Source organism: Equus caballus, chromosome 8 (assembly GCF_041296265.1).
Source record: "Equus caballus isolate H_3958 breed thoroughbred chromosome 8, TB-T2T, whole genome shotgun sequence".
Taxonomy (NCBI): Eukaryota; Metazoa; Chordata; class Mammalia; order Perissodactyla; family Equidae; genus Equus; species Equus caballus.
This window is the reverse complement of record NC_091691.1, coordinates 24124103-24139888: the sequence shown is the minus strand read 5'-3', so window position 1 is coordinate 24139888 and position 15786 is coordinate 24124103. Positions and strand designations below refer to the sequence as shown.

The 15786-nt window shown below is 51.5% G+C and overlaps 1 protein-coding gene across 34 annotated transcripts in view; it reads left to right on the top strand.

Annotated features, from left to right (window-relative positions):
* The window catches only part of CAMKK2 (calcium/calmodulin dependent protein kinase kinase 2), a 47288-nt gene that overhangs the window by 26669 nt on the left and 4833 nt on the right, over nucleotides 1-15786 (top strand). For 15 of the 34 annotated variants that reach the window (XM_023647181.2, XM_023647180.2, XM_070220203.1 and 12 more), the window contains 9 exons: nucleotides 3289-3310; nucleotides 3455-3543; nucleotides 4873-5072; nucleotides 5625-5678; nucleotides 7774-7847; nucleotides 7943-8030; nucleotides 9173-9301; nucleotides 13886-13986; nucleotides 14522-14564. In XM_023647181.2, coding sequence (XP_023502949.1) covers nucleotides 3289-3310; nucleotides 3455-3543; nucleotides 4873-5072; nucleotides 5625-5678; nucleotides 7774-7847; nucleotides 7943-8030; nucleotides 9173-9301; nucleotides 13886-13986; nucleotides 14522-14564 — 800 coding nt within the window. The remainder of the gene's footprint in view (nucleotides 1-3288; nucleotides 3311-3454; nucleotides 3544-4872; nucleotides 5073-5624; nucleotides 5679-7773; nucleotides 7848-7942; nucleotides 8031-9172; nucleotides 9302-13885; nucleotides 13987-14521; nucleotides 14565-15786) is intronic. The other 19 variants (XM_023647184.2, XM_023647183.2, XM_070220220.1 and 16 more) reach the window with 3 other exon arrangements.

Here is a 15786-nt window from a genome sequence, read left to right as displayed (position 1 = left end):
TACTGCCGCTTCCTCGAGAGCATCTAGTGTGCAGTCCAAATTCAAATTTTAGAACTTTTAAAACCTTCCCTTAGAAACAATTTAGAAGCGACACAGTAAATAACATCAGGTATGTTAACTTAAAAAAATTTTGAGACAAGGAAACATTGTAAAAATGTGAACATTACAGAATCACAGTATTTCTCAAAATGCGGTACCACCCCCACTTTGCATCTGCGAGATGATGTTAGGTGAGATATGGACAAACATTAAAAAAAAAATTTTAGATTTGATTTACCATTGTATAGGAAAAACTGTCACCAGCACAACACTCAACTCATGATTTCATGGATATCATTACCTACAATAAGGCTAAAAACTTGAGTTGATTTCAAGAAAAATATGAGACAAATAATACTTTACCTGGTTTATAGATATGGCCAGATTATAAACATGGCAGGCAAATGAGAGAAGTTTGGGGAAATACAGCAGAAGTCACAAAATGTAGATCGTTTTGGGCACAGAATGGCATCCCCCGCATAATTACCACCCTTGGGGCCCCGGACCTGACTCTGCATGGCTTTGTTTCTGAGGTGGTTGTTTGTTCATTCGACAAACATCACAGTTTGTTGGGCCCTGTTGTAGCTTCTTCAGGGAACAAAACTCAAAGCTCCCTGCCCTCAGGGTACTTTCTTGCTGTGGTGAGGACAGACAGACACACTCAGCGATGTGTCTGCTTGGGTCTTAAGCGTAGGCCTCAAGGGGACGACACCATGGGGAAAAGCAAACCTGAGCAGGCTGAGGGGAGCCAGGAGTTCCGAGTCAGGGGATTGGGAAATGGAGTGGCTCCTCGAGATGCCTCACTGAGGGGACGTTTGTGCAGGACGGTGGGAGCCGGGTGGCAGAGGGACTTTGCCTTGTGCTGAGCGGGAAGGCAGCCATTGGAGGGCTTTGAGCAGAGGAGTCAAATGCGTATGGAAAGAACATGCCCCAAGCTCCGAGGGGGAGGTGCCGAAGCCCTTTGAACCAGGCAGTTGCAGGGCCAGAGTTGTCCCTTCTCAGGCGGCCGTGTGGAAGGGAGCCGTGCTGACTTTCGGTCTGCAACTCCAGTGGTTTTGAAAATCTTTCCAGCCGCAGCCGTGTGTGGTGAGCCTGACCCTCAAACGGTCATGAACATGATCAGTATTTCTAGAGGTTACGACCTTCCTACCCACCGCTCAGCCCCGGGAGTGGTTAAGCTGTTAGTGACTGAAAACAGACCTGTTTCAACAGGCCGGCTTCTCTGGGCGGTGCTTGGGTGGGTGGGAGGAAGGTGCAGAAAGTCGGGAGGCAGCTCTTGAGAGACTGGAGGGGCTGGAGGGGCTGGAGGGGCTGGAGGGGCTGGAGCAGAGGCAGCCTGCGTGCCTGTCTGGGGAAGCCTTTCCCTTGGTGCTGCCGCCTTGGCTTCTGACCACAGGCTGAGGCCGTGGCGGATCTGCTCTGCCGCAGTCTTGCCCGAGCTGGTTGATGAACCTGAGGACAGGGAGGGGCCCCGGGGGAGTCAAGTTCCTTTTCTGGTCAGAACCTTTAAGTTTTCTTTTTGTCTGAGCAGGCGGCTCTTTGTCCTTGGGCACCTCAGCCCTTGGAGAGTTTTGAAACAACACTTTGGTTTCTTCCTTAAGAAACTCCAGTGTGGGGAGATGATTCCAGAACCACAGACAACTCCAAAGTTATTCTCCACTGGATTTTGAAATCCACTGTGCTATTTTCTCACTCCCTAAAGTGCAGCCTCATATTCCCAGTTATGTTTGTCTGAGCAGAACAAAATTAGAAGAACTATATCCCACGACCCAGCAGGTCCACTCCTAGCCATATACCCAGAAGAACTGAAAGCAGATATCCACACAAATACGCGCACGTGAATGCTGTCCACGCGTGCTCACAGCAGCAGTGCTCACAAGAGCCAGACTGTGGAGACACCCAAGTGTCCGTCAGCTGATGAATGGATAGTCAAAATGTGGCACATCCACACAGTGGAGTATGTTTCAGCCGTAAAAAGGAATAAAGTACTGATCCGTGATGCCACGCAGATGAACCTTGAAAACGTTATGCTAAGTGAAAAAAAGCCAGTCACAAAAGGTCACGTGTTGTGTCATTCCGTTTATATGAAATGTCCAGAAAAGGCAAATCCGTTGCAACAGCACTCAGAGGAGTGGTGGCCAGGGGCTGGGGAGGAGTTACGGGGAGTGACTGCTAATGGGGTTTCTTTTGGGGGGATGAAAATGTTCTGGAACTAGATAGAGGCGATGGTTGCACACACAATATTGTAAATACTAAACGCCACTGAATTATACACTTTAAAATAGTTAATTTTATGTTACAAAAATTTCACCTCAATTTTCCAAAAATGCAAAAAACAAACAAAAACACCCCAGCAACAACAAAATACTGCATTCCCTGAACATAGTTTATCTACTACTTGGTGGGTGGGTTCCCCACACGCAGGGCTGGCAGGAAGCTGGCGGGCAGTGGGGCATGTGCGTGTTGGGTGGGCATGTGGGTCAAAAAGGGCCCTGTTTCAGAGGAATGGGACGAATTGTTCTTTGAGGCGATGAGGAAACCTCCAGCCCCGCCTCTAGGTCCAAGTCTTATTTTGGATTGAGAGTCACAGGAAAGTGTCTGAGGGCCAGCTGACCACAGAGCATTGAGGAGTTGTAACAAAATTATCCAACCTTTCTTGGTCTGTAGCCTGACACCTCCTGGCAGCTTGGAGAATGCGGGAGGCATTGTCAAAACCTGTTCTTGCTGTTTCTTGAATTGCAACTTCCCTAGGATTCCGAAGACCGCTAGGGCTACTTTGTCCCTAAGTAAGATGATGTTTGGGTTGTGTCCCCTTAGACCTGTCCTTTGGCATAAGATGGCTCAGGAGCTAGGTGTGACTAAGAGGACATAGGTGAGCATCAGTCACATCCCTGGCACCTCCAAGGTATGAGTGGAGAGATGAAAGGAGCCCATGAGCTTTCCCGCCTGTCTGTCTCCCTGCTTTGTTTTCTCTGGCCAGATGGGCCTCAGCTGTTTTAAGGACCAGAAGTACGGCTGGGCTAGGATCCCAGGGACACCGGAAATCTCTGACCCCTAGCCTCGTGATAGGAACTTAGAAAAGCAGGACCGTGAGCGGCTTTGGTTTGGTGGGCTGTTCCTCGCCCCAGCCCAGTCCCAATTTTAGTTTCTGTGCTTCCCGGTATTCCTAGGGGTGGTCGTGAGGTGGGGCGGATCAGGAGGAAGACAGATTTCCCAGTGTAACCATTTACCCCCTTCTCTTCCCTGCAGTGTTTGAACTGGTCAACCAAGGGTGAGTGTCCCAGCTTCCGGTGGGCGTGATGCCCAAGGCTTCTAGAGCTGCAAAGCCAAGCCAGGCGGCACTGGGCTCTGCTGGCGAGAGAGGGCAAAGGCCGGTGTGTCTGGTTTGCTTTTCATACCTGTGTCGACCTTTCAGGCCTGTGATGGAGGTGCCCACCCTCAAACCGCTGTCTGAGGACCAGGCCCGTTTCTACTTCCAGGATCTGATCAAAGGCATCGAGTACTGTGAGCGGGGCCTGTGGGAGGACTTGTGCCCCGGGGGGTTAGCATTCCCTGGTAGTGGGTGGAAAGTTTCTCATTTTCCTCCTGGAGCTCAAGAAGGTGGGAGGGAAACAGAATTGTCTGAGATGCAGAGTCACGGACAGCCGCAGAGAGCCCTGCTGGGGCCGCCGTGCCCCTGGTGAGCAGAAACCCTTCTTCCGGCCACACACAAAAATGAAAAGCAATAACTATAGTGACTAATTATCCAGCATTTTCTATGTGTACCAGGCACTGACAGGCGCTTTATTTGCATTGTCCCTTATTCCTCCCAGCAGCCCTGAGAGGGGATCTTGTTAACCTCCTGGAACCTTAGTTTCCTCTCCTGTAAAGTGGGAATAAAGAATCTGTCACCAGGGCTGAGATCAGCTGCTGCCCATCGGTAGTTCTGACTGGCGGGTGTCCTTTCTTCTGCTGGTTGTTAAGCATCTTGACTCTTACCCTTGCCGATCACATCGGATTGTTGTGAGATTTAAATGGGAAGCACTTAACACAGGGCCTAGGGCCCAGGACTGGACACTCAGCAATGGGCGCTACTCCTCATCTCCATCATCATCCTCATCATCACCACGGGAATGCAGTTGGGTCTTCCACACCATAGGATTGTCCCCTGCCATGGCCTGACATCTGGGCAGAAGAGTTAGCCAAGTCCCCAGTCCTGCTGTGTGGGTCACACTTCACGTCAGCCTGCTCCAGTCCTTGTTGGTTTGGTGAACAGGTTGAGGGTTGGCATTAGTAAGTGAAAATATGTTTGACTGTCACAAGTCTTGAGGCTTCTAGCTGGGAGCCAAGCTTAACGAGAACTCTCTATACACTGTCACACCTACTGTAGCAGGCGGTTACTAATTGCTATTGGCGTTTGATTTTTCACTCCTCTTTTTTTTTTTTTTGTGAGGAATATTGGCCCTGAGCTAACATCTGTGCCAATCTTCCTCTATTTTTGATGTGGGACACCGCCACAGCATGGCTTGATGAGCAGTGTGTGGGTCCATACCCAGGATCCGAACCCGTAAACTCTGGGCCTAAGTGGAGCACACTAACTTAACCACTATGCCACCAGGCTGGCCCCTTACTCATTTTTGAAGACTGGAGAACTTCCTTAAAGACACTCTTTTCCCCTCATCCTTCAGAGCTGTGGGTGTTCCGTGGGTTTGGGAAGGGAGGGCTGGGAAGGGCCTGGGCTGTGGGAGAACAGTATGGTCCATGCTTGTGTCTCCGGGCTGTGCGGGCCATGTGGAGCTCCTCACATGGTCTTCCTGTCCCCTCTCTCCCATCTGGTGTCTACCCCACCCCCAGTGCACTACCAGAAGATCATCCACCGAGACATCAAACCTTCCAACCTGCTGGTTGGAGAAGATGGGCACATCAAGATTGCCGACTTTGGTGTGAGCAATGAGTTCAAGGGCAGCGACGCGCTCCTCTCTAACACTGTGGGCACGCCCGCCTTCATGGCACCCGAGTCGCTCTCGGAGACCCGCAAGATCTTCTCTGGGAAGGTGGGTTTGGACCTGCCTGAGGTGCTGAGTTCTGTGCCTGTGTTAAGGTCCTTTTAGTTGAAAGCAGCAAAAGTCCAGTTTAGACAGGCTTAAACAGTAAATCCATTGGATCGTGTACATCAGGAGTGGGGCACCTTTGGCTTCAGGCTTGGCTAGGTACAGGGATTCAAATAGGAGTCTGTCTTTCCATCCCTCAGCTATTTTCCTGAATTGGTTTCCTCCCCAAGGGAGGATGGGTTGTGTGCCCATCCTGAACCAATCACTGTGACTGGGGGAAGTCGTGCTCTCAGTGGCCAGGTCTGGGTCATGTGCCCATCCTTGAACCGATCACTGTGGCTGGGGGAAGTGGTGCTCTCAGTGGCTGGGTCTGGGTCACGTGCCCACCCAGAGGCCAAGGGGCAGGATCAGCCCCACCCCAACTCTATAAACCAAGAGTCAAAAAGAGGTGGTTCCCCAAAGGATAGCTGGAGGATTGGTTGCTGGACAGGCAAAAACAGTAGAAGCCCTTCACTGCCCTGTGTCCCCTCACGTGAAGCTCTCTTTTTCTTGCAGGCCTTGGATGTTTGGGCCATGGGTGTGACGCTGTACTGCTTTGTGTTTGGCCAGGTAACAGGGTGGGCTGTCCTGTCTCCTGAGTGATGCTGGGTGGTCCCCTTGGATTAATAGTTACCCTTGCAGGGAGACAGTATTTATTCATTTAAAAGTCATATCATTTTATTTCCACAGCTAGATCTGAATATGAAAAAGGGTGCCTTCCCAAATGTATATATCTGTATATGGTAGTCATATCTGTGAAAAAATGCTGTGATAAAACAGAAGGATTGACAGAGGCTCAAAAAGGTTATAAATAGTTGATGCATTTAAGGCAAGGACAGCAAATGTGCCACCTCTTCCCACTCCTAACTCCAAGACAGACATCACTAATCAATAACTGCACTCTTTCCTCTTGAGCCCAATACTGCTTTGATGTTCTCGCCGGAGCGTTCCTAGAAGCTGTTGCTGGAGGGATGGAATTGGAATGCAAGTTAAAGTCCATGTGGCGTTATTGATTTAGGGGTGCCGTTTCGTCTTTTCTTAATTGTTGTTCTTTTGTTGTTGTTTTTATATTATCGATATTTAGGGGCTTCTATTTTTAACTCTGAAGTTCTGATTGATTATGCGAGCAATAAGAGCATGAATTTTTCCTCTTCATGAGCTTGTGCTCCTCTTAGCGAAAACTTAAGAAACTGGTCCTGTGAGGCAGTAAAGGAGTTTATAATCTCCTCCCCCACAATGTTTGATTAGGACATTTTCACTCATATAGCAAAGCTGAAAGAATTATACAAAAAACACCCATGCAGCAACCACCTGGATTCTACCGTAAATGTTTCACTGTACTTGCGTTATCACATGTCCATCCATCCTCGATCTGTCTTATTTTGTTACACGTTTCAGAGTGAGTTGCCGACACTGCTACACTTCCTTCCAAATGCTTCAGAATGCGGTCATTAGTTACAGCTCACTATTTGTTTATGGTTCTTTTTTTTTCTTTTGGGGTGGAATTTACATAAAATGAAATGCCCAGATCTTCAGTGACTATTTAGTGAGCTCTGTCAGTTGGATCCACCTGGGCAATCCAGACTCCCATCTCAAGTTACTGCTCTCATTGAAACCATTTTCTTTGGACAGGAGTGGACCAGGTCACTTTCTGCGACCTTTTCCAACCTTCTGAGCACCCCACATAAAGATTCTTTTTTCCGGCACAATACCTGAGCTCCTCCTGGTCAGGCTCTCTGCTGGGCGAGAGCATCACTTTGTCACCTGGGAGGTGGCTTCAGAGTCAGCCTAGTCTAGGCTCAAATCCCATCTTTGCACTTCCCGGTACACATCACCTGTCTTAGCTTCTGTTTCTCTCTTCCGTAAAAGGAGAAGAATACTTAATTATCTCTTACGGCTTCTGAGAAGATCGACAGAAATAATTCAAACATTCATTAATTCCACAAGTATTTATCAAGCCCCTCCTATGTGCCAGGGATGCTCCTGGCTCTGGGGAGTCAGCAGTGAGCAAGACGGACGAAAATCCCTGCCCTCTTGGGGCTGACCTTCCAGTGCAGGAGTTAAACAGTGAACAAATGCACGTGTAACATAACGTCAAGAATTGGTGCTCCGAGGAGAAGTCACAGGGTGGTGGGAGGGACTGTCTGTCTGAGACAGAAGCTCAGGAAGGCCTCCCTGAGAAGCTGGGCTGTGATCAGACACCTCAATGATATTGTGCAGATGCTGGTGGGAAGAACATTCCGGGCAGAGGGACCAGCCAATGAAATGTTGGTCCTGAGCGACCTCAGTCCAGGGCCTAGCCCAGGCTCGGTCCTCACGAATCATCGCTGTTGCCACTGTGTCTTTTGTGTTGTTCTTAGCGTTATTGTTGTTCACCTGACAGGTGAGCGAGGAAGAGTGCTCGCTTTCGTATAAGCAGATAAATTACAGCACAGCTACAGAGGAAGGCTGCTGTGTGTTTGAGAAGGGCTCTAGCCCTTCTAGAAGGACGTGCCTGGGCCTTCTAGAACTTAGGAGGATGGGAACTGCTTCCTCCCTAGACCAGGCCCCTGGGCTGTTTATTTCTCGGCTGTAACCCATGCAGAGTGACACCAGCACAGGGCCGCCCTTGCAGGACGCGTGTGTCAGCCGCTGACAGCCATCTGTCCTTGACCTCTCTCTGCAGTGCCCGTTCATGGACGAGCGGATCATGTGTTTACACAGTAAGATCAAGAGTCAGGCCCTGGAATTTCCAGATCAGTGAGTATCGCCTGTCTATCCCAAGGCACCTCCCTCTCCAAGCCCTCGGTGGTCCTGTGTATGTCTCCCACCCCTGATGTGTCTCCTACCCCCAGGCCCGACATAGCTGAGGACTTGAAGGACTTGATCACCCGCATGTTGGACAAGAACCCTGAGTCCAGGATTGTGGTGCCGGAGATCAAGGTACCTGGGGGTCACCACTGCCCCATGGGGCGTGCACCAGGGGCTCAGCCTGCATCCTCTGCTTGGAATTGTTTGGCTCAACCCTGCCTTGGCCAGGCCCCACACCCCTCCGCCCACAGTGCTGTGCCCTTCTTGGCACCACTGCCCTCCCATGCCCTGGGGCCTCTGGGCTGCTGGGGCTGCTGGGGGGCTTGGAGGAGGATTTAGGACTTGTGTTCACTCTGGTTGTAGAAGTGGGATCTGTTGCCAGCCAGGCAGCCCACACTCACTCGGATTGGCTTGGGCTGATGCATCCACCCTCCCTGGACCAGACCAGACTGGGGCCTCTGTGTGCTCCACGGCCTGGCTGCTGAAGTCCTGGGTCCTTTCCTTGACCCTGCCTGTCCCTTTGAGAGATTGTAATGAAGGTGGGAGGAAGTTAGTGCACAGTTTGACCCCCTCCCACTCCAGCCTGCTGAATTCCACCTAGTTGCAGAAAGCACTGTTAGGAGAGACCCTCGTCCACCGCCATACCCCACCAGTGCCACACTGCCAATGCCACATGCACACATCTGGCCCTTTAAGAAACCTAGAGATTTGCTGTGGGAGCTCCTAGGCACCTAGATAACTAGCATTTGAAGAGGCAGCAGCCCCAAAGGTTACAAATAAGGAGTGGGTAGTGGGGGACAGACCCCTGCTGGGTCTTCTCCTGATTGTCCTTCTGACTGGTCAAACTGAGCCTCCAATTCCCCTTCTGTGGAATGGCGAGGATGCCGCCTGCTCTGAGCTGAGCCTTCTGGGCATCAGGGAGAGTTGCTGAGGAGTGATGGGTGCTCCTCAGGCAACCGTGTGAGGCAGATGCCAAATTCCAGTTACTTCTGCCAAGACCGGGAGCCAGATGGAGAATCCGGTCCAGTGTACATCCCGGCCTTGTAGCTCCCTCCCATTCTCTGTCTCTCGGCCTTTTCCACGTTTCCTCCCATCTTGCTCACCCCTACCCTCTCCTGGCTTGCCAGCTCTCTTGCATGCCTGACCTCAGGTCACTGCCTCTCCCCTCCCGCATTCCCTCCCTGGCTCTGCTCGCTGGCAGGGCCTTGGTGTTGCTCTCTGGCCTCTGAGAACCAGCTGTGCCCACCCCTCACCCCTCCTGTCATTCGTTGAAGCTGCACCCCTGGGTCACGAGGCACGGGGCGGAGCCGTTGCCATCGGAGGACGAGAACTGCACGCTGGTCGAAGTGACTGAAGAGGAGGTCGAGAATTCGGTCAAACACATTCCCAGCCTGGCAACCGTGGTAAGGCGGGACGAACCGCTGGCCGAGATAGAGCTGAGCTCAGCCTGGCGAGGACAGGCTGGGACCCAGGCGGGTGTCTCAGAAGCAGACATTGGGCCTGAGAGTCAGAGGATGGCTGGGTCTGCCCCTAACCCATAGCCACCAGCCTCTGGGCCTTGGTCACACATCCGGCCAGGTTGCCCCTGCATCTTCCAGCTTTATTTCTGTCTACAGCCAGGTCCCATGTTACCGTAGAGAGGGCTGGTCCCTCTCTAAGGATCCCATTGCCTCTTTTGGAATCCCTGCTTTCAGAGCATGTCACGGGGAGCAAGGGGCGGAGAAGGACCAGGGCAGCTGCCAGGGATGGGAGCTGGAGCCAAGGTCTCTACCATGGGATTCCCACCTGGCTGGATCTTAGTCTCCAGAGAGGACGGCTTAGCTCGTCTCACATCTGCCATGTGGGCAGCTTCCAGGGCTAGGGGCAGGGGCTCCCACTTCACATGCCTCAGAAAGTTCTTCCTGACACCTGAGGGTGAGAGTTTGCTCAGGAGCCACCAGGCCCCCTTCTGTGGCCTTACATTTGGGTCCTGACCCCAGAAGAAGGAGCCAGAATGTGGAGTCCCCAGGCCTAACCTCGGAGACTCTGGGAATCACCCAATTGCCAAGCCTCTGCCCAAAAGAGTATCTGGTTCAAGGAGGGAAACCAGGACCCTCAGGGGCCCAGGCTCCAGGCAGCAGTCTGAGGGGCAGAATCCAGCTGGCCGCCCCACCATAAGCACCTGTAAAGCCCCAGGGTGCATTAGGCCAGCCCCAGCACTAGCAGACAGGCAGGGCCTGACTCTGGGAGGGGATCAGTGGGACTGTCTACAAAGGCACAGTGTCCGGCCTCGAGTGACTGCCCTTTTAGGAGCCCAAATGCTGGCTCCTTCTCCCCCAGCTTTGCACTTCTCCCTCCTGCTTCCCCACATACCTTCTCTCCTCCTTCCAAACCCTGAGCCCCGGGGTGGGGCATCCATTTACATCTTCCTCCTCCTCCCCGACCTGGGGCCTCTGCATGACCTTCTCTATTAAAAACTCACCCGCACCAATTCACTCTTTCTCATCCACCAACTGCACCCATGTCCTGTGTCTACCATGGGGGCAGCTGGCGTTGGACCCTGGTGCCCACCATGGGTTATTCTGTTCCAGGCTGGATATGTTCTTGGGAGAAGGCAATTGACCCTAGAGGTCGGTATTAATCATTGATTATTCAGGAAGCACTTCTTGAACACTGAGTGGTTTCTGAGGCCTGTGCTGGGAGCAGGGGGTCCAGTGATGAATAAAACCAACGTGGCACCTGCTATCCTGGAGAGGCAGATGCTGGGCAAACAGCCAACAAATAAATGTACAGTATAACGGGCTGCGAGGTGTACCCCGGCCCTAAAGGAGGGGCGCGGCCCAGGTGAGGGGTTGGAGAAGGCTTCCTGGAAGAGGTGGACGTGCACTGAGAGGATGGCAGGGTGTTAACCGGGCCGAGAGAGAGTGGAGGGCGGAGGGTGTTCCCGGCAGAAGGAACAGCACCTGCAGTGATGCTCTGGTGGGAGGGAGCTAGGCCAACACGAAGCCTCGAGGAAGCCAGGGCCACTAAAGCAGAGCAAGGAAGGAGGAGGGAGGGTGGCATGAGGCTGGGCAGGAGGTGGGGCAGTGGCAAACATTTAAATCTTGGTCCCAAGAGGTGTGGGAAGCACCTGCAGGGTTTGAATTGGGGCAGCAGCACGGTCAGAGTTGGCTTTGGAAAGATCCCACAGGGAGGATGGACTGTGGGGGCCAGGAGGAAAGCAGGGGCTACTGCAGCCATCTGGGGGGGGACGGGGCTGGAATAGGGAGGTCCAGGCCCACTCCTGACACCCAACATGCACTGGGCACAGGGTTACAGAGATGAACTAGGTACAGCGCCAGCTCTCATGGGGCTCCAGCCTCATAAGAAAGATGGACTCAGAAAGAATCACCCTCTTGTGCCATCACACGGCGACAGGCCAGCGCAGAGAGGAGTAAGAGTGGAGGCTTCACAGAGGAGGAGCTCCTTCCGCTGGGTCCTGAGGGCTGGAAAGTGTTGTCTGGCTTGACAAGGCCCCAGGGGAGGGGCAGGGCAGTCTCCTGAGGGAGAGCGACACCTGCAAAGGCCCACAGGCAAGGGGCTGGTGTGTTCCAGGAACCCGGAGCACGGGCCTTGCATCATTCTCTAAGTCAGTGTTTTTCTTTTCCTTCTTTTTTATTGAGATAGAATTCATGTAACATAAAATTAACCATTTTAAAGTGAACAATAAAGTGGCACTTATTACCTTTACAATGTTGTACAACCATCATCTCTGTCGTTCTGAAACATTTTCATCCCCCCAAAAGAAACCCTGTATCCATTAGTAGTCACACTCCATTCCCTGACCACCCCCACCACCTCCACCCCAGCAACCACCAATCTGCTCTCTGTCTCTCTGGATTTGCCTGTTCTGGACATTTCACATCAATGGAATGGTATAGGATGTGGCCTTTGTGGCCGGCTTCTTTCATTTAACATCATATTTCTGAGGTTCATCCATGGTGTAGCATGTCATTCCTTTTTATGGCTGAATATTATTCCATTGTATGGATAGACGACATTTTGTTTATCTAGTCTGCAATTGATGGACATTTGGGTGTTTCCACCTTTTGATAAATCAGTTTTTTTTTAAACACTTTTCTTCTTAGCAGCACACCCTTAAAAAAAAAATTCAGAAGCTCAGTTAGTACATGAAACAGCTTGAAGAGGCACCACACTCTGCTCGAAGTGGGTGGGAGCCCAAGTTTGGCTTCTCAGTGACTCTTTCTCAGGTGTTGAGACCATTTCTTTGAAAATTCCTTCCCAAGATACAGCAGCCAAAAGCACTCCCATGCTCTAGAACCTTCCATGGCTCCCTAGCTGGCAAGAGGATAAGTTCCAAACTCCTATGAGTAAAGGATTTTTGAGTCATAGAGGGAGTGGAGTCTGGGTTTCCGAAACCGGCCTTGTCCACTGCCAGGGGTGGGAACTCTCTGTTGCCCACCCCACCCCTGGGGTGGATTGAGGGGGTGAGGCAGGGAGAGAAGCTGAGCAGTGGCTGAGGAATGTGGTCATGGATATTACCTTTCCCGAAGGATCCTCTCCTCAGGCAGGTGTTTCCCAACCAAGCTGCGGACCTGGTCTTTGTTAGAGTGGGTGGGGGGGTGGGCAACAGAGAGTTCCCACCCCCGGCAGTGGACAAGGCCGGCCCCCAGGGTCTCTCAGACCTAGAATGACCTTCAGGACCTCTGAGCTCCCTTGCCCTCACACCACCCCAGCCTGTGGACTGGCCATCCTCAGTGTCCTGGGATGTTTCCTCTGCTCCTTAGACTTGGACATGTGTTCCCCTCCTCCATCGAAATGCAGCCCCCTGAGAAACTGGTACCCTTGTATGTTGCTTGTGGGAATGTAAAATGGTTCAGCCACTGTAGGAAACAATCTAGCAGCTCCTTAAAATGTTAAACATAGAGTTAACAATATGATCCAGAAATTCCACTCCTGGGTATATACCCGAGAGAAATGAAAACATTTTGTGTGGAAAACGTACATCCACGTAAAAACTTACACACGTGTTCATAGCAGCATTATTCATAATAGCGAAAAAGTGGAAACAACCCAAATATTCACCAGTGGATGAATGGGTAAACAAAATGTGGTATATCCATACAAAGGAATATTATTCAGCCGTGAAAAGAAATGAAGTACTGATACAACATGGACAAACTTTGAAAACATTATGCTGAGTGAAAGAAGCCAGACAAAAGATCGCATACTATGTGATTCCATTTATATGAAATGTCCAGAATAGACAAATCCACAGAGATAGAAGGCAGATTGGTGATTGCCAGGGGCTGAGGGGAGGGAGAATGGGGAATGACTGTTAATGGGTACCAGCTTTCTTTTTGGGGTGATGTAAGTGTTCTGAAATTAGATAGTGGTGATGTGAATATACTAAGAGTCATTGAATTGTACACTTTAAAATGGTGAATTTTATGCTATATGAATTATATTTCGATAAAAAATGTGTAGCTCCCCCCTCTCCCCAGTTATACCTGGGAAGCAATAATTAGTTTCTTGTTGGGGTGGCCGTAGATGGCTTTCATTGAAAATAAAGGCCTGGGCTTGAAGACAAGACAGGTTGATGGGCCAGGAGGACATGTCTCAGAGGAGACAGATGGTACCAGGTGTGCTTAAGGGAGAGTACAGGCCAGCTCTCCTGGAGCACAGGGTCCCTTGGTGTCAGATAGGCTGAAACTAGATTATGACAGGCCTTGAATGTCAGACGAAGGAGTTTAGTCTTGTCTTGTTGGCAGTCAGGGAGCCATGGAGGGTTTGGGAGCAAAGGAACAGACCAGTCAGACTTGGTGATGGCTTCGGCTGCTGTATCCCGGGTGGGAAGGATGCTGTCCAGTGTCTCTCAAAGACCTGCCATCAGCCACAAGTCCTGGGAGCTGGCAGGGGCTGGGGGGAGAGGAAGAAGGAGATGGTACAAGGGAGGACGTTGCCCGGAATGTCCCCCAGGTGGCCGAGCCTCCTCTTCTCTCCTTCAGATCCTGGTGAAGACCATGATACGAAAACGCTCCTTTGGGAACCCGTTTGAGGGCAGCCGGCGGGAGGAGCGCTCGTTGTCAGCACCTGGGAACCTGCTCACGTGAGTGTCCACCTGCCTTCTTCCTGGCCGGGAGCTGGAGGCTGCCTACAGGGCAGCCCTGCCTAGCCCACCCTGCCTGGGCCCATCCCTGGAGCGGTACCGTCTGGGAAGTCTCAGACCAGACCCGCCGGGCACACTGGGAAAATCAGAGCAGCTGCTGGCTTTGGTTTTGCCCCACCCTGTGCGCAGCATGCCTCCTTTTGCTGACAGCTAATCCACACTGAAGGTTTACCTTTCTCAGGGGATTTGCACTTTAACTGGGAGGGCTCTTGACAACCACAGAGCGCTTTTGTGGTACAGAAGCATGCGTGCTCGATAGTGGAATTTTCAGCCCTGTGATGGGTGAGCAAGGCCAGTCTCACTCCCAGGACCCTACGTGTCACAGCAGAGAGGTGTTCTCCTCATTATTTCCCTGGCAACAGCTCTGTGAAGCTGGTGTTTGGGGTCTGAGTGTCTCTGGGGTGGGGGACAGGCATCCCATGGATCCCATGTGTCCCTTCTCACTTCCCTTTTCCCTCCCCTCTGGCCATTCCAGCAAAAAACCAACCAGGGAATGTGAGCCCCTGTCTGAGCCCAAGGTAACGCCTGCCTGCCTGCATAGCCTCTGCTGGGGCCTGGGGGCGGGGGCAGCTGCAGAGCACGGGGCATCCCCACCCAGGCGGAGGTTCCTTCCAGCCTGTGCTGCTGTGCCCAGGCTCTTGGGCCTCTGGACCCAGGGTGAAAATGAGGGGCATCTAGGGGCTTGGACCCAATGGCGGGTCGTGCATGTGGGCTGGGGCTGCGGGTGCATGGCGCTCCACCTGGAATGCCTGTGAATTCACCCAGGTCCTATGGCCCAGTCTGGCACCCACATATGCTCCGTGCACGTCAGTGGCCTTGAAGCTCTGTCACAGGGCCCCGTGGCTGTCCCTGCTCTGGGTCCGCGTGGTCAGAGCATAGATCAGGCATGCTGCACTTGGTGGCTCTACCCTACCCAGCATCTACCCTTTCTTCTCTGATGGATTAAGACCTAGAAAATAAGTCCCCTTCCAGCCTCTGTCCCTGCGGAGGATCTGGACCTTTTCCTTGAGACCACCCCTCTTTCAAACATATACCCAGGTCAGTGTTACCAGCACCTCCCAGGACAGATGAGAATTTTTGTCACTATAAGACCAAGATGACAAATACTTGGCACCCCTGTGCCACTCATCACCCCAGTGCCTGTGGCAGAGTGGAAATGCCAGTACTCTTCCCACTGAGCCCGACCTACCACGTCTTCCTCAACTGGGAGCTCCAGGGAGCTTTTTCTATGTGTTAGGAGCAGCTTTATTGAGAGATAATTCACATACCATACATTTCACCCATTTGGAGTGTATAATTCATTGGTTTTTAATATATTCACAGAGTTGTGCAACCATCACCACAATCAGTTGCAGTACGTTTTCATTAGCCTGAGAAGAAACCCTGCACCCTTAGCTATCACCACCAATCCCCTATTCCTGGAAATCACTAATCTACTTTCAGTTTCTATAGATTTGCCTATTCTGGACATTTCATATGAATGGAATCATACACTGTATGACCTTTTGTGTCTGGCTTCTTTCACTCAGTGTCATGTTTTCAAGGTTCGTCCATGGTATAGCATGTGTCAGTGCTTCTTTTCTTTTTATGGCTGAGCTATATTCCATTGTATGGATAGACCACTTTTTCTTCATCCATCCATCAGGTGATGGACGTCGTTTCTACTTTTTGGCTATCATGAACAAATAATGCTGCTGTGAACATTTGTGTGCAAGCGGCAGCCATTTCTATTTGTTAGGA